At 45.0% G+C, this 24,329-nt stretch overlaps 1 protein-coding gene across 1 annotated transcript in view; it reads left to right on the top strand.

Annotated features, from left to right (window-relative positions):
- DCBLD1 (discoidin, CUB and LCCL domain containing 1) overlaps positions 1–24,329 on the top strand; it is a 233,564-nt gene that overhangs the window by 179,384 nt on the left and 29,851 nt on the right. Inside the window, exons 7-10 of the mRNA XM_078648486.1 lie at positions 3,575–3,615; positions 3,790–4,005; positions 8,871–8,995; positions 24,126–24,273. Of these exons, the coding sequence (XP_078504612.1) occupies positions 3,575–3,615; positions 3,790–4,005; positions 8,871–8,995; positions 24,126–24,273 (530 nt within the window). The remainder of the gene's footprint in view (positions 1–3,574; positions 3,616–3,789; positions 4,006–8,870; positions 8,996–24,125; positions 24,274–24,329) is intronic.

Here is a 24,329-nt window from a genome sequence, read left to right as displayed (position 1 = left end):
GCAGCGGCCCTGTAAATGACCGCGCGGGGAATGTCGGGCAACGTGCGTGGTGCAGTGAGGCCTATGGACGCCACATGCCCAGCCCGCAGAGAAACCAAACGGACACCGCCACCTAGTGGCAGGTCGTGGAACGGGCTAGAGCCAACGCATTTCAAACGTCCTCTAGTCTTCCAGTTTGGCCGGGCTTAGTTTTGAGTGAGAGCCAGAAAACAATGCAGTGTAAAAAATTCTGCTGTGAATGGCATGACGGAAAAAACAACGTCCCGGTTATCGTGGAGACGTTTGGCCTTATCTTGTGGTGTGCCATTTAAAGTTAACTGTCGCTCTGAATTGCCTACTTGCACTACATTTTTGCTGACTGATTTCCTGTTACCAGAGTCTGCCTTCAAGCAGCGTCGGACAGTCTTACGTTTACTTTTACTCACCCGATTTCTTTGCTGCGGCAGGGAGGCTTGTTTCCCTGACACCCTGTAGTGTAGTAATTGCGAGTGGGATGTGAGTGATACCGGAACAGTGGGCAGTTCCTTCCCATTGACTACGGAAGACAATGCACTTTGAATGGTCATTCTTTCAAGTTGTCAGAGCAAAAGCCACTACCTCGTGACCAAGACATTGTTCTGCGCAGACAGGAGGAGGCCTTTGTTATCTGCATAAGAATGACCTGTTTCACGTGTATTTTTGTAGGCCCGCAATAACTCTTGAGACCTGCGTGTTTTCACACGCTATTTAAATGCAGAACTAAAACTGGTGCTTGGTGAATGTTCGCAGCACAAGAGTGAATTTGAGACTTGTATGTATTTAAGTCTAACCACTAGTATCTGTTGTAGATTTTTGTACTTACTGCCAGTCTTATGTGAGCTTAGAGTTTATCTGTTTGTATCTTTTATGTTATTCATGTACTCTGAAGTCTTAATGTAATGTAACTGGTTCTTTTCTAATGCGCTCTGACGCGCTATATAAAAATGCATGAATAAACAAATAAGAATTCTGGGCCTGGTTTACAGGGGAGCTTGTGCACCCAAATAGCGCAGTCATAGAAAAATACGCACCGTCACGCATAGTTTCAACTCTTCGTCAGTGGTAGGAAGCGCTATCTAAATGCAATTTCAAATACAAAGTTTCCCGCCATTCTGAATTCTACATCCTGATTAACAACCAGCTTTCATTTTTTTAGAGCAACATTAATTTACGACTGCAGAAGAGACACTGTTGTGGTGGATCTTACACCCACATAACAAAGGAGGTGGGGGTGGGGCATGTAGTGAGTAGGCTTTTAAGATAGAGAATGAAACCAGGCACCTTGGCGCAAACACCCAAGGACTTAACCCTTTGTGTTTATTCACAAATATTTTGCACCCATGAAAGGCAAATAATACTGCTTCTGTTTATGGAAGGAACCTTGGCTCTCACATGGTGGAAAAGGGGGAGGGTTCAGTCTCCTATTTCTTTGCACATGCATAAGGGTGTATTCGTAGACAAATATTTTCCCTGTACATAATAAAGAATTATGTGCAAAACACATTTTCATATAGCGTTCTCGTGTAACTTTTTCTTACAGAGAGTACATTTTTGAATGTAGGAGATCTCATAAAGATATACGAATGTTGTACACTTCCGCATGTACTCTTAGAATCAACAATTCTTTGTAAATCCAACAAGGTTAGAAAGCTACTCCTTCAATAGGTGGAATCCTACAAGATTGGATTTCCGTTTTTTTTTTTGTTTTAACCTGTGGTTTGTGAACCGGGCGCAATGTGTCATGTAGATTCCGTTAGTTGTATGGTGTGAGTGCACAGATGAATAGGATCAAAATTGAGGTTTATTGGCTTATTATTTAAGACAATAGTAGAGACACTGTATAAATTAAAAATACATGAAATTAGATTGAGTGGGCATGGGTGAAAGCATTAAAATAATCTTTTTATTCCTGAACAGGCCTGAAAAGTGAAATATTTTGTCAACGGTTTTACAAATAGATTGCAATTCTAAAAACTTTAACAGCTCCATTCAAATAAATGAACTGTCTAAATTATTCAGAAACATAACAATCATGTCTAGTATTCTTTGATAAATGCTCGTGATTTTGGGCTAAGTTTGGTGGCAGCGGGTAAAAAAAGGCAGTAAGTGGGCACTGATGCAGTTAGGGTAGGCTGTTGACATTGGTCTTTTCCTAGAATTCCTACCAATTACCACCATTTGGAAAATCCGCCGCATCAGTTTCCCTTTCTTGACCATTTCTTGGGCTTTGCAGCTGTTTGAGAAACTGAAGAACGCAAATTCTACTGTTGTACAAAAAAAGGATCTTACAGAAAAGGCAAGGGATGTAAGCAGTAGGGCGGGACTGTTGCCCTGAGGTGATGTTAGTTAATGATAAAATCATACTTTTTAGGTTTACTTCTTGAAAACCAAATTAAAATGTAGGTTGTACAACCCTCAGGAAGCAGGCCTGTGAATGCAGCGTCTCTCGAATTAGAAGATCATTCTAAGCGCAGGCACCATGAGGTGATTTGTACGTATGCGTGTACCATTTACAATTTCTTTTTATGCAGTACATGCTTAAGGATATTGAGTTGTTTTCAAGGCACATTGCAGTCTAACACATCGTACAGTTGAACAGTGCTAGTGTGAGAGGTGTGCCCTAAATATGCAGTGCAGCCTTTAGGGTATCAAGTCCGTATCACCATAGCAATGGGCGAGTCTAATCCTGTGCAGGGTAAGTAACCCTGATTGCAAGATGTGCTCTTCCTTTTCACCATGGTAGTAACATTTGCCACCAGTATGGAAATTGATTACCTTTGAATATCTCCCTACTAGATTAGGAAAGATCCGATAACCCAAGAGGGTTGAAACCAGGAGTGCAAAGATTTCTGCACTTGTTTATTTGTGATCATAAATACCACAAATACATTGTCAATAATTATTACAGTACAGATGTCTCATACCAACCTTTATCATTGGAAAGCATCATAGAGTTGGCTATAAAGAGAAATATTTTAAATAATGTGATGCTCTTCATAGACTTTTTTTTTCTTTTGGTAAAAGCAAGAGAAATTTATTTTAAGCATATAGATGAAATTAATACTGTTCTCCATCTTAGAAAAAAAAAAAACATTTTTCTGACCTGTTACGTCGCAGCGGTCTGGATCAGCTGCCATTAATGACCCGGTCACCTCTAGGCAGCCACACTCGCTCTTGTATTGCTAAATAGAATTTTGGCCTTGACTACCATGTTTGCTGGATTGTTAAAGATGTTCATTGCTTTTGTGGTTTCTTCATTTATTGACTTTTTTCCCCCATATTACGTTTTTTTATTGACGTTCTTTTGGGCATCGAGTGTGATAAGTCAAAAAGATAATGAAGATTTCAATATGTTTCTGATGCGGTTATTAAAGGAGTAGAAATGGTGCACTGCTTATAAAGATCCGTTTTTGTACCTTCCGACCTATTGCAAATTAATGAATGGAACAGTTTGATAGCCTGGCATCACATTTGCATTAAAAAAAAATGACTGCATCTTAGTTATCAAATCAAAACATGTGTTGCAGAAAAGTCAACTTTTGTTCTTTATTTTCAGTGGTTCGCTTTCAGACAGGCGGTTCGTCTTTACCTCTAATGGTAAGAAAATTTATTTTTCCCAATAGATGCATTTCTATTCAACACTTTGATAAATTTAGATCTTACAATATAGACTCTAAAAAGTTTTCAGCGATAGCTGTGAGGAAGCAATTCAAAACCATATCCCATTTTGGTAAAACTTGGAGTTAAATTAATAGTTTGGATTTTTTTTAGGATGCAGTACACCCCAACTTACGGAATTTGGAGTCAATTCAAGTAGCAGGATCACAGCCTCCTCTTCTTGGGAGTCCACCAATGCCAATGGAGAGGTCGTCCGGTGGACTCCAGCCGGAGCGCTGTTCCAGAACCAAGGCCCATCCTGGGCTTCCAATCGCAACACTAACGGAGAGTGGCTGGAAATAGACCTGGGGGAGAGAAGAAGAATAACAGGTAAAGTGGACAACTGGAAATTGATTAGCTAACATTCTTGATGTACTAATTGTTTTCAAAGATGCATCTTTAGTTCGACTATTCTTAGCCATGAAAGGCAAGTTAGCTGGGGCTCTCTATGGACTAATTAAGTCCACTAACATTTCAAAAGTATGGTTGTCTCAAAAAAATTACTTTTCTGTTAAAAACCAAGCCTTGGCCTCTAACCACGCCTGCCCATTTTGAGTCCTTTTGTGACATTGTTAAAACAATATCAATTTCAAATCTTTATTTCGATCTGGTGATCATAAAAGATATACAATATAACACATAATTTAAAATTCCGAAGTATCAATATATCATAGTATTAAATGCATAAATTAAAAAAGTTAAAACAAGGGTGACAGTGAATCAAGGGAAGGGAATTTTCAAGGGTCTCCTGCCATTTTTATGTGTCGGGTTCGGGCGTGCCACATTGCAGTTAAAAATTTAGCTAGGGCAAACACAGTTGGCGGAGATAGATCTGTCTTTAGCACTCTGAATGCAGGCAGGAATGTTCTGAATCCCAGATTTTTAAGGAGGGGGACGAGCCAAAATTTCCTGCTTTTTTGGTAAGCTCGACAGAAAAAGATAACATGTACTTCGTTCTCCTTAGTGTGGGCACATGCGGGACACGTCTCTGTAGGGGACCGACCAGACCATGTTTTAGTAAGAGACATTAGAGGAAGGGTCCCATACCTCCATTGCAGGAATAATTTTCTTGTTAGAACAGGAGTCATGCCATCCAAAACACTTTCAAGGTTGTATGAGTCTTTGAATGTAATAAAGCGATGTGTCAAAGATCCCTCTCGTGCACTGTCCAAACAATATATAGGAGGTTCAAGAGAACGAAGATCTTAAAAATATGTGTATGCTTTCTGTACAATTTGTTCTCTTACACATATCTGTGAGTGATTTTGGCTTAATTTTCCTCATAATTCCATGTCCAAGAAATTAGAAGTCTTCAGGCACAGCATCTACATTTTTGTTGCTTTGCTGACACCTGTATCAATCATTGTCACCAAACTCTCTATGTGCTATAGAAACCTACATTTGTGCTACCTGCAAATATGACTTTGGTTGATAACCCATATCAAGTGTTCAATGAGCATGCACTATACATAGAAATACATCTAATAAATTGCTGGACATGCCAGGTTAGGTACAACTCATAACCACACCTGTGTACATGTTAGCCACCTTTTATTCTCACAGGAAACCTAGCAAGTCTACACGTATGTGCACCGTAGACCAAAATATCGAAGGTAAAGGCCAACACAGATGTGTTTATGGGCCTTGTTTTCTTGCTGACCCACTATGAAAAGACCGTCCACAAGGACTACATATCTAGGTACTGGATTGGAAGGAAACTCCTTGACTTTTCCAGAACTTATGGCAGTCAGGTGCATGTTGAGACAAAGTTGACTGGCACACAGTCATGTTTTATGCCACTAAAGGTTGGCACCTATGAGTACACCCCCCTTGTGGGTCCCGTTGGGCATTGCAGCGCTGGCCCTACGAGGAGCTGCCCGATGATGAGGCATGACTCCTCTCTGGGTGTGTGAGGGCCCTTACTCCTAATAGGTGCTACTCCACCTCTATCCTTATTCCCTTGTGGACACTTGGTACATTGTCCTTCCTTACCTCCCCTCCTGCTTCCTCTAGGAACTGCCTACCCCTGTTTTCGCCACTGTTACAAGGGCACGTATGCTGGACCTGTCAAGGCCCAATCCCTCTCCTTGTGATTCAACGTTTTAGATACACTGCAAATTGTCGTATGACACTGCAAATTGTCGTATGGGTTGTCTAGGGCCTACCTTAGGGCTGACTTATACGTATTAAATAGGAAGCTTTAGGCTTAGCAAAGGGGTTATTTTGCCAGGCGGAATTGGCAGTTTAAAACTGCATCCAGGCTCCAATGGCAGACCAGAGACGTGTGGGTGGCACAGAAAGTCAATTAAATATGCCAATCAGGTGTAAGCCAATATGACCACATTTTAGAGAGTGAGCACAAGTACTTTTTCACTGGTTAGCAGTGATAAAGGGCACAGGGGTCTAAGGCCAACAAAAAAAATCAGTAAAACAGGATGGGGTAAGGCAAAAAGTTTAGGACAAGACCACCCTAAGGCTGACGGGTCTAACAGTAGCCAATCCTAGGGTTCACAATTTGTGACTGTCTAATAATTTGTTTTGCTGCCCCCTGCAAATAGCTTTTTTGTGATGCAATCTATTATACATAGGTCACTTCACAAAATCAGTCCTATTCCTAAAAAATGGTCTGGAATTAGTGGCCTCTGTTTGCTAACATACTATTAGTACACCTGACCCTTATTATATGGTGTCACTGCTATCTTCTGGGTTATCTTCTGTATGTGTTCCTTTTCCTGCTTGCATTGAAGTTTGTTTCATGCATGTTTCATCATTTTAGGGATTCTCTCATGAGATAAGGGGGGCAGTCTCACCTGAGGCATTGATCAGATCTCTTTGCAAAGATTATAAGCAGGTGAGCATCATTTGTGTAAAGGAATTAAGGTAGAAGTCCGTGGATGACCTTGAACAAGCTGTAAGATCACATAATAGTAGGGAGTTCTGAAAGGTTATTAATGCCCCATTTTTAAACGATCCGTCCCTAGACCCGCATGTAGAGGAAGATGCCTGGATAGAGAATTTTGACAGTATCTTCGCACGTCAATCCCCCCTTGAGCTTTCCCAACTTGATTTACCTTTTGCATGAAGGAATTATTGGAAGCTGCAATGTGTGGTACATCAGTTGTAATATTATGTTCAAAGTTATATTCACCATGAAAATGTGCAGCTCAAAAAGTCCTCTGCAGTCTTGTATTGATACATTTTTCACTGGAATGAAAGCACAGATAGTCACTTCGAGCAGAGCAATGCTCACCCAGGAACATTAGTCATCTACCAAAAGTCTAATGAAGTTTGTATTTTGTGCCGTATTGAAACCGGTTCTGTAGAAGCACAACATATAAAACACTTTTGATAAAGAAAGTGCAAAGGTTAGTTAGCTGCTAGGGCAAAGTATTACCTCAATCACTATACCAGGTTTTGGATCTACATGTACTTCAGAGTCAGAGCACAGAGCTCAGCTTTGACAGGTAGGTGTAAGAAAGTGGATTCATATTTGATTGGGTGACTACCCACCTCAAGGAATAATCACAACCCTGGTTAGTGTGAACTGCTAAAGGTACTAAATAAGCCTGACCTCAACGTTTTGGTAGCAATGAGACAGAGCAGACAGGCTTCACTTTGAGGCAATAAGTAAAGTATTTATGCAGTGCCAATACAGTAGTAAAGTCACAATGCTAAACAATTAGGATTGCAAAACAAATGAGAAAAATAGAGCAAATGCTATTGAAGAGAACACCACCAAAATGACAAAAGTCCAAAAGGGGAACCAGAGATATGGATTTTGAAACTTAAGTAAGAGCAGCAGCAAGAAACTCAAGCTCAAAGTGTCAATGATAGTCAATGGTCACAGGAGACTGGGACCTAGGCACAATTTGGCACTGACCGCCAGGGCCTCTGGGTCATATACACCAACCAGGGTCGTTCTGGTCAAAGATTTTACCTTCTGACTTTAGTGCTTTGTGTAATAATCCCCCACAGGAGTGCACTTCTAAAGCCCTCCGGAACCTATGGGGAGATACTTAGAGACTCATAGGGTGTCCGGTTCAGAGGAGTCATCTCTGCCCATTCAGGTCCGGCTATTGTTTGCTCCTGGGCGGTGCTTCTCAGATTTTTCAGTCATATCCAAATGCTATCTGGCTGATAGAAGTGGGAGAGTACATGCAAATAAGCCTCCTGGTAGAGAAAAGCTATCTTTCTAAAGGTAACTTTTCACTAATATTTATTAAAAATCAGACTTCACCATTCGATGGGATATTAATAACTATTAAAAAAGAGTTGTTTAATTACAATTCTAGCTACTTCTGTTCTCGACATACAGTGTTAGAAGTTTGAATCTGTACTCTGGTTTTCTGCATAGGAGAGCTAGGCCTGCCACAGTGAAAATAGCTTATGGGTGCTAGTCATTGTAAGCATGTGATAGGATTATATTTTTTAATGTCCTACTTTTAAATTTCAGGAACCTTGCCATGTGGGCTACAAGGCCTACATGGGGTGGTTTATTTATATTTAAAAGTTAGGCTAAAATAGTAGTCCTGAGCCATGTTTTACACTGCCACTGTAGTAGATGACACAAAAGCTGTTGCAGTCCACTACTGAAATATAACTTGCAGGCAGTGGATACATTTTGTACTATATACTGGCGACTTGTAGGCAAGGTAAATAAACCAGTTAGGAAGATGCCACTTCAACCATGTTTAAAGGATTAAAGGAGGCACACCGGCACTTTACCACTGGCTATCAGGGTGAAATGCATGGAGTTCTTAAGCCAGCAAAAATATTGAGTCCAGAAAAATGTGGAAAAATCAAGGATGACCTTGCAGTAAAGTCAGATTTCCTACAGCGAGGTTTTAGTATGAGACTTTGATTGGTGTGGTGTGCTTGTCAGTGGCGAGGGCTGTGGATTGTGGTACTCGTTTTCTTTTTGATTACACAAATTTAAGAAGCTACTTACTCAGTTGGTGACACTATTACCCATGTTGTAGTTGAACAAATGGACATACAATATTCAAGATTCTGGAATTGAATGTTTTTTCCTAAGTGCTCCTGTAGCTTTGTTATGCCAGTTCATTTTACCGTGAAAGTTTGCAATGCTAAACTAAGGATACATTTGTGACTAGCTACTGTTGTAACTATGAAATTAAGGGTACTTTTGTATGAAAACCAAAAATAACACTAGAAACCTCTTCTTTTTTTAAAAGGAATTGTTACCAAAGGATCCACAAAACGAGATTTTATTTTTTACGTGCAATCGTATAAAGTCCAGTTTAGTAAAGAAGGCTTGAAATGGAAGACCTATAAAGACACCCCAGGCAGCGATGAAAAGGTAAGGAACCCACAATGATTTTAGAACAACGCCTGCTGGCGGGCACCAATCCATAGTAGGCTCCTGGCAGTGAAAGCGACTGTTCAAGTTTGGTTTATGCATTGTTAAAGCAGTCCTTGACAATGCTATTCTAAGAAGTCCTTAGAATGAGAAGACTGATGCCATACGTCTGAATGTTGTTCAAGATAATGCAAATGAATTTGTAAACTATTTATTTTAGCTGTTTGGATATTTTTAGTGTGAAGTATATTGCATATGCCCTGGGGTGCCTGACCAGGGACTAGTTAGAAAAGGCGAATGAGATTTGTCAATAGATCCTGAAGTGTAGATTTTTTTGATTGTTTTAAAGAGGAGAGATACGAGATCTCTTTGATAAACACCTCAAAGAAAAGTTTTGCTAACCACAAGTTGATTCCCCTTTAGAAGAGATTCAGAAATGTATGGTGGGAGGTGGGAAGGGAACCCCATGTTTGCTTAGCATAAACGTCTTTCAAGTTGAAGGCAGACCCCAATTGTATGGATACTTCTCCAGATACTGGCATGCTTTCTTCCCCAAACATGGCTACAGAGGAGGGAGCTTCATTTGCAATTGTGATGAAGAGGTTGGCTGAGGTCCTGGACTTTAACTTGCCCTCGATGACTGTCAAGACTTGCTTATGTCCTGCTTGGGACCTGGTTCAAGCCTAAACACAGGGGGCACTGTGAGCAGGAAAATAGCATGCCACCATTACCCCAGAGTGCACCCCAATTTGTCACGTAGCACCCTGCTTCGGAGAGCTTGGTGATACAAGCCAATTCCAAGGAAATCTTGGCACATTCCCAACCGAATCCCGGATCTGAAATCCAAGAGATGCTGGACAAATTAGACAAGAAGATGTTTTCTTCCACCAGCCTGGTACTGAGGTCCATAAACACCGCATGCCTTTTGGGATGCTATTCTCACTCTCTGTGGGATATGGTTGCTCAGGTGCTTCTAAAGGTCCCAGAGGAGGCCTGGGCCTTACTCTCCCAGGCTGTTGCTGTCGGGAGGGATGCAGCCAAGTTATCCATTAGTTGTGGACTCAACAACGCCGACTCACTGGGCAGAGCGTTTTTGTCGACAGTGACTTGGTGGTGTCGAGTCAGCAGGGCAGCAGGGTTATGGTCAGGTCCTTAGGTCTTTCAATGGCCCCTCGTCACCCCAAACCCACCATTCGCTCCCTTCATCACCACAAAAAGAGGCTTACAGCTGCATCTGTAACCCCCACCACTGTGGCATACAAGCTTCCCCGCCTCTGCATGGTAGAGGGCGCAGTTCCTACAGACCCCATGGGTCAGGCAGCCACAGGTCGAACCAGTCTACCTCTCCCCTGCCGGTCGCAGCCTCCAAACCCTTATAGTCTGCCCTTTTACCTTCATGGGGAGGATCCACCATCACCTGCTCCACTAGTGGTCTATAACATAGGACCGCCAGGTTATAGACCCCCAGGAAGTGATGGCTTTCTTGAGAAAGGAAGCCATAGAGAGAGTGCCGCCACCAGAAGCAAGTTATAGTTGCTATTCCCTCTACTTTTTGCTGCCGCTGCCCAAGAAGGACAGAGATCTTCGTCTTCTCCTCGACCTGCACTCTCTCAATTTCTTCCTCAAGAAGAAGTTCAAAATGCTCACTCTCTCTCGGGTCCTGTCTACCCTGGACCCACGAAACTGGATGGCAGCATTGGACCTGCAGGTTGCTTTATCCACATTCCTGTCATTCCTGCCCACAGACATTACCTGCAGTTCAAGGTGGGCCAGGAGCACTTTGTTTGCCGTGCTTCCCTTTGGCCTTACCAGTGCCTCTCGGGTAGGGACAGGAATGAGTGACTGAGATGTCGGCCATTTTATACAAAATTGAGTTGTATACAGACAGGTGGCATAACTAAAACAGGTCAATAATTTCACTTCTATTTATCATAAGAAATGCGTTTCAGTTGCAGTTATGTTAATTCAGTCAATATACAAAACATAAACCTAAAAAAAGTTCTTCTATTGCTCAACATGGAAATAGCATATGCCCTGGAGGGAAATGTGGTTGTGCATGTTGAAAGGCGAATGGTGCTCTATTTACAAATCTCCAAAGTTGAGGGTGCAAGAAGTACTCCATGGTAAATGAGGTGAAGGCTGTACACACCTGATGTGGGTTAAAGAGGCATGTTTAAAATCAATTATAGTCCAGGCTCACAGTTTTCCTTTTATACAGATTTTTAAAGGTAAATACTAACAGAAACAATCAATTTTCTTGGCTGTATTGGTTTTTAAATTTGGGAAAATAAGAAAATAGGTTTTCTTCTGCACAATTCTTACTGCTGTCAATCATGTATGCTGGGTCAATAGTTGTGCAGACCGAGAGGAAGGAAAGTTAAAAAAAACAAAAAAAAATAAGGAAAACGGTTTCCTGCTGAAGCGTAAATAACTGCAGCAGTAACGCTGTTTAAGCTGTTCTACTATGAAAATGAATTCAGATGACTGTATTTTACTGTAAATGTCAAACTCATTGGTCATTCGAATGTGAGTAAACATTTGTTTGTTAAATAAATGTGGAAATCTATCCATTGCACCATCATTTTTTTACACTAAGCACAAAATAATTAGGGATAAATACCGACCGAAATGTAAAAAAAACAACCAAAAAAACTACAAAAAAGTCAAACCGGGAGCCCTGGGTTCGAGGCATGTGGGCTGCTGAATTCATATCTATAGCATAGATCGCCGCCTAGTGTTGGGTCCGGATGATTGCACATTGTTGTCCTGGAAGAGTCTTCGAAGTATCACAAGATAGGTGGCTCCTCCCCTGGACTACAGTGCGCATGGGCATCGACTCCATCCTTAGATTGTTATTTTCCGCCATTGGGTTCGGATGTGATTTCGTTAACTCCGGTTCGGAATCGTTCAAAACTAACTTTTTGCAGGCCAAAAGGCCTTTTTCGAACCGTCGGTATTGTTTGCGTTCGGTGCCCGACTTACTCCAACTCTTCGAGTCAGAGATCCGGGGAGTCGCGTGACTCTTCGGGGATCGAGGCCCAGTCGACGCAGCAAGACTTCGACGGCATGGAGCGGAGTCTTTTCAAGCGCTGTCCCGTGTGTGGATCCAAGTACCCACACATCGACGTCCACCCAGTCTGCAATAAATGCCTGTCGCCGGACCACGACGAGGCCAACTGTATGGCCTGTTCCAAGTTTCGATCTAAGAAGACCATCAGGCTTCGGCGCGCGGCGCGCCTCGAGGCCCAGCGATCGGCTCCGGCACCAGTGGACATCTTCGTCAACGAAGAAGCGGACGAGCAGCAGGTTCACCTTCAAGTTTCACCTCCATCGGTGGTCGTCGAGTCCGACTACGAGGCGGATGCTGAAAGCCAAGACGTGGAGGAAGTCGTCGACGAGGTAGGGGACGACGACGAGGCCTACGGGGCCATGGAAGATAGCTCAGTGGAAGAGCTATACCCCGTTCGTACTTTTACTATGGCTCGGGTCGAGGGATCGCCACATGGCCTTACCCAAGACCTTCCACCAAGATCCACGGCCCGCCTTCCGGCCCGGCTACGGACACTTCGGCGGAGCCGCCATTGTCTACATCGAAACCGAAACAGAAACCACCGTTGTCGACGAAGACTAAAATGGCCGACACGCCATCGAAACCGAAGACGTCTGCTCCCCCATCGATGCCGTCGTCTTCGGAGGCCTCAAAGCCGAAGAAAGTTGTCGGACCGTCCACGGCGCCGACAGTGGTCAAGGAGCCCAACCCACGAAAGGCCGTCCAATCGGTGTCGAGCAAGGCAGTCGACCCGAAGCCCAAGAAGGCAATCGAGGCCGCTCCACACAAAGCCGCCAAGCCGAAAGCCATAAGGCCTGTCGACACTACGTCTACCAAGGGCGCGGAGTCGAAGTCTGCGACCCCGACGCCAAAGGTCAAGGCTGCCTATCCGAAGCCATCGGCGTCCGCATCAGCGGCAGTGGTCAAAGATCTCGGCGCACCTGTGAAGGATGCTCCTGCGCCTCGATCGGAGAAACAGAAGGCGTCCACGCTCTGATCTTCTCCTGGACGCGGACCAAGGACACAGGTCGGGTTGACGAAACCATCCGCTTCCTTTACAAAGCAGGTCTCGGACTCCCTCAAACGAATTAAAGACAAGGCTTCTGCGTCGGAACCGAAGACACATTCCGCTCCGAAGCAAGCTGTCCAAACGCCACAGGCTTCCATGCCGATCCTCTTCACGCTACCGCCTAAGGTGGCGCCTAAGGCCTTTGCTCCACGGTCGGTGACCACGGAGGTGTCGAAACCAACTCCCCCGGCTGGTGGCCTGCAGCATCGACCACACTCTTTATCGGAGCACTCAGGGCAGTTTATCGATGCCAACACCGGAAGGCTGTCCCTTTACAAACGGAAGATTTCGGCATCACAGCCTTTGGAGTCCTTTAGGATTCCACTAAAGCGCAAAAAGCCTGCAGAGGACACACCTTTCTTGACTGAGCCAGTTGTTCCACAGGCTCTAAGAAGTGCAACACCCTCGCCCACCTATTCTCATGGAGAGGATGAGGAAGAGCAGGATGAGGAGTACAATTTTCCCACCACCACGGAGCCTGATGAGCTACAGGACTCGTGGGTGGAGCCAGGTGATCAAGGAGATCAGCAGGCGGCCCTTGACCCCCAGGTGTTCAACATCAAAACGTCTCCCACTGAAGATTCAACAGCGTTTCATGCTTTGATTGAGAGGGCAGCCAAAAACCATAATGTTGATATGCATGCTGACCCTGTGGAGGCTGACTTCCTTTTTGACACTTTCTCCACTGCTGAAAAAACTGTGAAAACTCTTCCCATGCTAAAAGGGGTCCTCAGGCATGCTGCGGACATTTTTAAGGAGCCCACAAGGTCACGGGTTGTTAACCCTCGGATTGAGAAGAAATACAGGCCAGCACCTGGTGATCCAACATACATAAGGGGCCAGTTGCCGTTGGACTCTTTGGTGGTCTCTAATGCCCGCAAACGGGCGAACTCCCAAACCACGGGTGAAGCTCCTCCCCCAGACAAAGAGTCAAAAGTGCTAGAGGCATCAGGGAAGAGAGTAGCAGCTCAGGCAGCAAACATCTGGCGTATTTCAAACACGCAGGCACTATTGGCCAGATACGACAGGGCACACTATGACACCCTAGAGACCCTGTTGCAACACCTGCCAGATCAGTTCAAGGAGGGAGCTGAGATGCTGGTCCAAGAGGGAAAGCTCATTTCCAACGCTGCTATAAAGTGTGCACTAGACGTAGCTGATACAGCAGCAAGGGCTATCAACACTAGCGTGATGTTGAGGCGTCAGGCTTGGCTCCTAATTTCCGGGTTCAAGCCTGAGATACAGACTACCATCCTCAACCAGCCGGTGAACCCAGATAGGTTATTTGGTCCAGAGGTGGATACCACCCTAGAAAAGATTAAAAAAGATACTGAGACTGCCAAGTCCATGGGGGCTCTCCAGTCCCAGCAGTTTCGAGGCAACACTTTTCGTCGCTCAGGTAATTGAGGTGTTACCAGAGGCCAAATGTCACAGCAGACGCAGTTCAACAAAGGTGAGGCGCAATCATCCTACCCCAAGCAGAGTAGAGGAGGATACCGAGGAAACAGCTCCAAGGGCAGAGGTAGAGGCAACAACAGTTCCCGTTCCTCTGCCACCAACAAACAGTGACTCTCTGTCACTGCCCCCCGACCAACCAACACCTGTCGGGGGGAGACTCCAACGGTTCCTGTCAGTGTGGAAGTCCATCACCACAGACAGGTGGGTCAGGAAACTTATCCAGTTCGGCTATTGTTTAGAACTAACCGCCACTCCACCCAACATGCCCCCAAAACACTGTCCTATGTCACATTTGCACTTATTGCAGCAGGAGGTTCTGGCCATGCTGCAAAAAGGCGCGATAGAGCCCGTGCCAGTGGAGGAAGAAGGCACAGGAGTGTACTCCCTGTACTTCTTAATCCCGAAAAAGGACGGGTCGCTCAGACCGATTCTGGACCTACGGCCCCTGAACCAGTACATCCTTTCAGAACACTTCCACATGCTCACACTGCAACAGGTTCTTCAATTGCTCAACCAGGGAGATTTCCTCGCAACCTTAGACCTCAAGGATGCTTACTTTCACATCCCACTCCACCCCTCCCACAGAAAATACCTCCGGTTCACCATTCAAAACAAGCATTACCTATTCAAGGTCCTTCCTTTCGGGGTAACCACAGCCCCCAGAGTGTTCACGAAATGTCTGGCGACAGTGGCGGCGCACCTCAGGAGACAGAACGTCCATGTCTACCCTTACCTGGACGACTGGCTTGTTCAGGCGAAGTCAGCCCAGCAATGCGCAACCGACATGTCCCACACCATTCACCTTCTTTACAGTCTGGGGTTTTCACTAAACTATCCGAAGTCGCACCTCCAGCCAGCCCACGTGAGGCAGTATTTGGGCGCGACGATAGACACTTTGGCGGCTACAGCTCAGCCAAACCCAGTACGGATAGGCAACATCCAGTCAATAATCATAAAGTTCAGACCACAGCACTCACTTCCTGCGAGAGTGTTCATGCAGTTGATAGGCATGATGGCCTCCTGCATCTTCATAGTCCCGCACGCGAGACTGCACATGCGTCCGCTTCAGGAGTACTTGGCACGTCAGTGGAATCAGGCTCATGGGCAATTAAAAGACCTAGTGTTGGTGACCGGTCGGACATACAGCTCTCTGCATTGGTGGAATCCACACAACCTTTGCAAGGGCCGACCGTTTCAAGAGCCTGTGCCACAGATTATCCTGACGACGGACGCATCTCTCCATGGGTGGGGAGCTCATGTGCTCCACTACACAGTGCAGGGACTGTGGACAACGCAGCAACAGAAGATGCACATCAACTACCTAGAACTGATGGCAATCTTCATGGCACTCAAGTCATTCAAAGTACATCTGTGCAACAAAGTCGTGTTGATCCGGACGGACAACATGACGGCCATGTACTACATCCAAAAGCAGGGAGGTACACACTCTCCACAGCTGTCTCATCTGGCTCAGAGCATGTGGAAGTGGGCCATTCAGAGGAACATCTTCCTCATGGCGGAACACCTCCCGGGCAAGGACAATCAAATGGCGGATCTGCTCAGCAGGTACAGCCATCAAATGCACAAGTGGGAGTTACACCCATCAGTACTCCGCCCGTACTTCCAACAGTGGGGTCATCCAGAGATAGACCTGTTTGCCACAAAGGAAAACGCAAAATGCCAAAGCTTTGCCGCCAGGTTCCCTCACCCACAGTCGCAGGGCAATGCGATATGGATGAACTGGTAAGGAAGATTTGCGTATGCTTTTCCACCAGCACCTCTCATCCCGCTGGTGGCAAGGAAACTCCAGCAACACTCGATGACGCTCATCCTGGTTGCTCCAACGTGGGCAAGCCAACCATGGTACACCACGTTTCTAGAACTCTCCGTGGTGCCGCATCAAAGGCTGCGCCTCACACCCAGGCTTTTGACGCAGAACCATGGCGACATTCAGCATCCAGATCCGCAACAGCTCAATCTGGCGAACTGGCTCCTGAGGTCTTAGAGTTTGGCTACCTTAATCTGCCTCCTGAATGCATGAACATCATCCGGGAGGCGAGAAAGCCCACTACCCGAGCTTGCTATGCAGCAAAATGGAAGCGGTTTGTCATTTACTGTAAGGAACACAATATCAACCCGCTAGATGCATCCATTCCTAATATCATCTGCTATTTGTTACATCTTTACAAATGCAATCTAGCATATGCTTCCATTCGGATACACTTATCCGCCATAGCGGCTTATCTTCAAAACAGGCAGCATCTCTCTGTTTTCAGAGTGCCTGCCATTAAAGCCTTCCTGGAAGGGCTAAAGCGCATCATCCCTCCCAGGACCCCGCCAGCTCCAGTGTGGAACCTCAACGTGGTCCTCACCAGGTTGATGGGCCCACCTTTTGAGCCTCTCCATTCCTGTGAGGTTCAATTCTTGACATGGAAAGTAGCCTTTCTCATTGCCATTACTTCTCTACGGCGTGTTAGTGAGCTGCAGGCACTCACTGTACAAGAGCCATTTATTCAAATTCATTCCAACAGGGTGGTGCTGCGCACTAACCCTAAGTTTCTTCCGAAGGTGGTGTCGCAGTTTCATGTTAATCAAACCATAGAACTGCCCGCATTCTTTCCTAACCCTCAAACAGTGGTCGAAAGAATGCTCCACACACTTGATGTCAAAAGAGCGTTAATGTACTACATTGACAGGACGAAAGACTTCAGAAAGACACAACAGCTCTTTGTTGCCTTCTCAGCCCAGCACAAAGGCAACCCCATTTCCAAAGCAGGAATAGCCAGGTGGATCGTGAAGTGCATTCAGATTTGCTATCACAAAGCTAAGCGCACTTTAACGGTCCCCCCCAGGGCCCACTCCACACGCAAGTTGGGGGCCTCCGTGGCGTTCCTAGGCAATATTCCTTTGGAAGACATTTGTAGAGCAGCCACATGGTCTACACCACATACGTTCACTAAACATTACTGTGTAGATGTGCATTCCAAACAGCAGGCAGCTGTAGGACAGGCTGTTCTCAGAACACTTTTTCAAACTTCTGCAACTGGCACGGGCAGCCGCCGTTAGTGGAGGGACTGCTATGTATTCTATGCTATAGATATGAATTCAGCAGCCCACATGCCTCGAACTGAATATGCTACTTACCAGTATGCATCTGTTCTTGGCATGTAGGGCTGCTGACATTCATATCGCCCACCCTCCTCCCCGGCGCCCGTAGCGGTTGCAGACTTCTTCTTCTTACACTTACTCTTAAGCATGGTCATCGTTTACACTATTGCACTCCATCTTTGCCGCAATGGCTAAAAACAATCTAAGGATGGAGTCGATGCCCATGCGCACTGTAGTCCAGGGGAGGAGCCACCTATCTCGTGATACTTCGAAGACTCTCCCAGGACAACAATGTGCAATCATCCGGACCCAACACTAGGTGGCGATCTATGCTATAGATATGAATGTCAGCAGCCCTACATGCCAAGAGCAGATGCATACTGGTAAGTAGCATATTCATTATGGCTTGAAGCTAAAGCCCCACGCAAGAAATCTGTGAGTAAGGCAAAAGTTTCTGTTGACAGTAGATTATCCACCAGTGGCTATCTAGGCTTGTGCCTGTGTAAAAGAGTTGTAATTGAGAGCTATAGGCAAATTATACGTAGCAGCCACATTTATAAAGTATAGGTGTTTATTTCCAGAACTTCTCTGAAGATTTTAAGACATTGCAAATAGTTGAATGAAGTAGACAATAGGTTTGTCCCATTTAGAATTTGGTTTATCTCGCACCAGTTTTGTAAGAATCGTAACAAGGTTGTATGTCATTGTGCAATTCTTAGGAATGTGTGCAGTGCATTTTACTGAACTACAAAGGGTTGCCCATAGGGTCTGGCAAAAGGGGTTCTTTTCACTGGCAAATGTATACATGTCAAACTCTTTAACTTAAAATTGCTGTGCATGTGAAGTCTTTAAGAGTATAATCCCTTTAAGGTGAATAGAAAATTGGCAATCGGTGAAGACTGTTGCTTCAAGTCCACAAACCCTCTAGGACGCTGCCGCAATGCTAGTATGATGTTACTAGGTATGTAATTTAAGATGTCGTCAGTCATGTCATCATTGATGTGATTGAATGTGTCCATAGATACCAACATTTTTGAAGAGGAAAGTTGGAGATTATAAAACCATAACCGGGAGAATGTATTTTCCCCATTGACTTCTGTTCAACCAAAGGCAATTTCAGACAGGAGGCGGGCAAAATTAGGCCATTTTTTGCTTTAAAAAATTAGAAGTCTCCCACCTGATTCGGGTCTGTCGGCATCTATGCATGTAATATTCGAGGTTCTAAGCAGTGCATGGCGGGATCACTAGTTATAGTTAGCTCAGTAAATTATAACTGGTGAATATTGTCTTTTATTTTTATTTTTTACGTTAGTTATCTCATTTCAACACCTAAGTATTATGTCACTTTAAACTCTTTTTTGTTTAGTGAATTTCTGTTTTTAAAAATCGTATTCAGCAAACTCCCCTGCTGTGCCCGACCTTTGACCCTGCACAGCAGGAGATTGACAACAGTGCCTGTTCTCTGGCCAGGCTCTGCTCTTAACCCCCTCTGCAAGTGGCCAACGCCACGAAGGGCATGCGCAGTTGGGGTGTTGACCACCGTGCCTGATTTCCGGCCAGCCCCAGCACCCAAAGGCCAGCCATCCAACTGCTGCACACGGTCCTCTGGCCAGGCCCTGCACCCATCCCCATACCTCACAAACACTTAACCCACAATAATTTTTTTATACTTAATTTTTTCAGAGACTGTGGTACTCTGGCTGTACCTGCTGCTCGTGCCTAACCCCCATCCCACCCCCGATGGCACCGCAGTACTGTGCAAGGTGGAGTACTGTGGTACCTCATGGAAGGGTCATTCAGTGTGCCATGGTACTCGTAGCACAAGCTTTTTTTCCTTTTGAGTTTGGCCCCGGTGGATGGTGAGGTGCCTCTGGTCCCACTCCACAAGGGCCTGTGTGTCAAGGTGTTCCCTACCCTGTCCCCTTACGCCTATTTTGAATAACTTTTTCTGGACACAGTGGCTGAGTTCTCAAGTCCTATAATGGCATTTTCTTCTAATTTGCGGTAAGCGAATCCTGTCACTCAGATCTACACGACCTATTCCGCACTGCCCTAATGGCGGATGGGGAAAAATGCTGCCTTAACTAATCAGTGGACCCTGTTTTTAAAAATGTTCAATACCATGGGACTTCTGTGGGACCAAATGTCCAGGTATACCTAACTTTTTCAACTCCTTCATGCCCATCCTGAGCACCTCTTTATACACAAATTTATCAAGCAGCTCAATGGATTAACATGAAATCCCAAAAAGTACGCTATCTGAGTAAAGTTCAAAATGTTTGCCAAGTTTGGTGTAACTCTGTTCAGCTGTTTCTTTCTGTATATTAGAGCAAAATTGTTGTATGGGAATTAACAAGAGAAATCAACAGTTTGGGGCTCTCCTCACAATTTGCCTTTGCCCTCGCGAGACAGATCGGTGCAATACGTCCCAAGAAGGCACTGAGGCTTTTGAACCTTTTTAAAGGAAGTATTGTGCAGATTTGTCAAACGGCGGCAAAGTTTTAGCAAAACAAAAAATGTTTACACTAAGTAAACTCTGTCCTAACTGTAACTATACAGTGGAGATTACCATGTGTGTGTTTGCGTGCATGTGTATTTACATAAATATAAAAAGTCACTGGAAAAAACAAAGGTATAAGTAAAGTTATAGTCAGGTGATTATGTCAGAGACAATATTAAAGTTTTGAACAAAAAAACCCACAGAAATTCGCCAGTTATAGTTAGCAGAGCTAACTATAACTGGACCCCACCATGCATTGCTTATGACTAGCCATATTACATCACTCATGACATCATTTGTGACGTCACTGATGACATCATGCAAGCTTCTTTTGTACACATTGCTCTATAAATGTGTATAGCATTAGAGCTATGAAAGTAAAAGCAAAATAGATCAGAAGAATCTGGAACCTCGTTGCTATTTTTGTATTTAAGGGGAGAGGGGCTGTGTGACCTCCCTCATTAGCCTTATTAGGCCCTGGGGATCTCATCCCCGGGGCTTCTACTTAGTCCATCAGTGCGGGCAGGAAAACAGATCAGAAAAAAACACGCAGGAGCAAACGCTGCTTTCCCTGTCTGCGCTGGTGCAAGCAGGGGAAAACAAGCATTTACAATGCAATGGTTTCGCCTTTTGAAAAGTTTGAGCTATTGGCATTGTAAATGACAACATTTTTATTTATGTGTTGGTTTTGAAAATAAATAAATAAATGGCATTGTCATTTACAATTCCAATAGCTTAATCTCTCGCAAATGGGGCAGGGCCATGACGAAGTTGTTGCTTTTGAGTAACTACACCGATTTTCAAGAAAATGATATAATGTTGCACTGGAGCATTCTGCGCAGGTGAAGGCAGAACTAGGTCTTGAAACCCACGTCATACCCTCATGCACCCCTGGAGAGTACCAACACTGTAAGCAAGGCTGTGCTGCTTCATGATTTTATCGGTCAGTTTCTAACTGTAAATATATTATGCGCACAGTCTTCAGATTACATACATCTACTAACAAAACGGGAAGACCCCACACACTGGTGTGAGATGGGATAGGAGAACCAATCAATGTTATATTATCCAAAAGAGGAAAACAGCGACACTTTAAAATCCAAACACCCTGCGGAGGCCCAGACATAGGTTGATTAATTAATCGCTTCTGTGAAACTTGAGAAAAACCAGCATTTAGGGCCGTAGCATCAGGGCAGTGTGCCCTGGCCGTGCAAAGGTGAGCACATACATTTGTATTTGTTTCTAAATCCATTCTAATAAATACACTGCAAAGGGAGAGGGTGTAGGTTCTTGAGTGCAGGTCCACGGAGATTACAACATAAAACAGATGCATTGGTATCACCCAAGCAGCTTGGTATTTTGTCAAATTGTCTGGGGATTACCCTTGAGAATGTAAATACTAGTGATAAAACGAATTCGTTTGGACAGGAACAACGCAGATCCGATGCGTAGACTTGTGCGCCTCGGGCTCTTCGAAGCAGCGGAGCCATGACACGAGGTGATTGACAAACTGAGGGGTAAATGGCGCACCTGCAGGTGTTGTCATACTGAGTATATGAGAACTCCCATGCAAAAAGTAAGTGTTCGAAAATACGCAGTTACTGGCACAGTTTAAAAATGTTCTTAATGACCGAAGGTGTCACGAAGTTGTGTTTTAGGCCCGCCCCCTGACGATTTCCATCTCTTGATGCCAGCATGTTTATATCATTAGAAGCTGCCTTCAGACTCGCGCCAAGTGTAGAATTTTCAACATATGAAAGCTGTTGCTCCCAACAGTGCTGTATGTTTAGAAAAGCCCACTTGCCGTGGCGTTGCCCAAAAGGAGGCCCCCCACTTGCAAAAGGATGTTCTGCCCCCTCCCACCAATTGCAAAAGGATGCTGCCCCCGCCAATTGCAAAACAACGCCCCAATTTGCTAAACATCCTTCGCGCGCGCATAGCTTTCAGGTCCAAGACGTGGCCTCGCGCTTGTCCTGTCTGATCGCGAGGCGTTAATCCCTAGAGATCCGCGAGGTCACACCTTGCCGAGCCCTCAATTAGGCCGAATAATCGCGCTCAATAAAAAAAAAACAAGGAGCGAGGGGCGCGAACAAGGCGCCATGGCAAACAAGGTAAATTTGAGATTCGGGGGGCGTGTTTTTCGCCCTCTCCCCTTCCCATTGGCTGGAAGGTAAAATTCCAGCCAATGGGAAGAGGAGAGGCCGGGACTTAAAAAAAGACCCAGAAACGCCCCCGAATCGCGTCAAGGCGGGCCCTGAACTGAGTGACGCTCCTTTCCTCCAATGGCTGGCCAGCATTTACGAGGCCAGCCAATGGAGGAGAGGGGCGTGTTCAGGCCCCCATACTACAGACATAAGATTTCGGCTCCGCCGACTGCTTACGCAGTGCGACGGTAGCCGAAACCTAAAAAACACTATGTCCCGGAGTTGGGCTCTCCTGGATATAGCATGTGAGCCAGTGCATGACTCGGTGGGGGGGGCGTCCCTCCTCCCCATATACATTAATTTAGGCCCAGGGGATGGGCTCAGGGCTTGTCATGACTCGGTAGGGTGTCTGCGTGGCCCCCTCCACATTTTAGAAATTTCAGCCCAGGGGTAGGCCCCCCAGGTTCTCTGATGGCTCGGGAAGGGGGCCGCGCATCCCTCCTCTCTTTATACATTAATACTGGCCCCAGGGGCGGGCACCCGGAGCCTTTAATGGCTCAGGGAGTGGGGCCACCAGCCCCCTTCACTTATTAAGTATGGCCCCAGTGATGGGCTTAACTTAATGTAAGCGACCCGGCCACCATTATATTGTCCTTCTGGCCCCCATCGGATTTAGGGAGTCAGGGTATCCCTACCCTGCCCCCTTATATTACTTTCAATTTGTAATTTCAGGACAGGGAAGAGTCCTGTAATGGCTGCCAGCAACATTTTTCTGATGTTGCTGCCAGCTTATTGGAGCGCTCGCTCCTAAGCAAGATGACCCAAGGGAAATAGAGCTCTGTGGATCAATCAGAACACTCTGTTTTTAAATTGGCGCTCCCTCAAGAGTCTCTTGAGCCTCTCACGGACTCGACGTCCAGATATACAATTATTTTTCAACCTTAACTTCTCAAAAACTGCAGAACGGATTTAAACCAAATCACAAAGCACAATCTGCGGACCAAAATCTAGCTTCCTCCCTAATTTGGTGTAATTCAGTTCAGCATTTGTACAGTAGCCCATCTTAAAAGAAGTCTGTGGCAAATGCATGGGGATTTTGAGATTTGAGACCCCACTTTTTTTCTCAGCCCTCGCTTAACAGATCGTTCCATGCACAAACTAGTCAAAAAGTAGCACCTTTTTGGAAAGTTTCTTGGAGATTCGTCAAACGGTGCCAAAGTTATTAGCAACACAAAAACGCTTTTCCTATGGAACAGCTAACCTAGGTATAACTGGGTAATATGTATGTATGTATGTATATATATATATATATATATATATATATATATATATTAAACGATGTTGTGATTGAAGGCGTCAAGCAGCACTAGCATGTATTAGGTTCTGTTGTACATGCCATTGAATCCGTATTGATAGGGTTTAATAGCGGTTGCTGCTGTTGTCATGAAGTGCTGCACTGGCTGGACTCTGCTTTTACTGTGATATTCCAACTTTAATCCTCAGCATTAAAGGTTACCAAGAATTGGATAAATGCAATGCAGAGCTGACCTCATGGGGTGAAAACCGCATCTGTATTGTATGATGACTTTTCAAACCAGTGATTTCTTATTCGAAGGTAAATTGGTTGGTCTAAAGAGAAATAATCAATGGCAAAAGTATACTCCTGAATGTGGTGTTATTTTTGGCGCATATTTGAAGTATGTTTTTGAAACAAAAAAACATGCTTCACAGAATAACAGATTTACTGTCTCTTAAATGTTGTCCTTGCAGAAAGTAAAGTAGTTTGTTTTTTTGCCCTGCAGATTTTCAGTGGCAATGATAACTTCCTCAGTGGCGCACGAAACAGCTTCCTCCGCCCTATTGTGGCCCGCTACATGCGGATTGTTCCTTATTCTTGGCACCAGAGAATAGCACTGAAAGTGGAACTGCTGGGCTGTCGACTAACCCAAGGTAGGTGCATATGATTGGCTGGAGTAGCTGCAGCCTGGACTCTGATCCTTGCGTTG

The sequence above is a fragment of the Lissotriton helveticus genome, chromosome 6 (assembly GCF_964261635.1).
Source record: "Lissotriton helveticus chromosome 6, aLisHel1.1, whole genome shotgun sequence".
Classification (NCBI taxonomy): Eukaryota; Metazoa; Chordata; class Amphibia; order Caudata; family Salamandridae; genus Lissotriton; species Lissotriton helveticus.
Note: the sequence above shows the minus strand (reverse complement) of the source record. Positions and strands in the feature narration are given on the sequence as shown.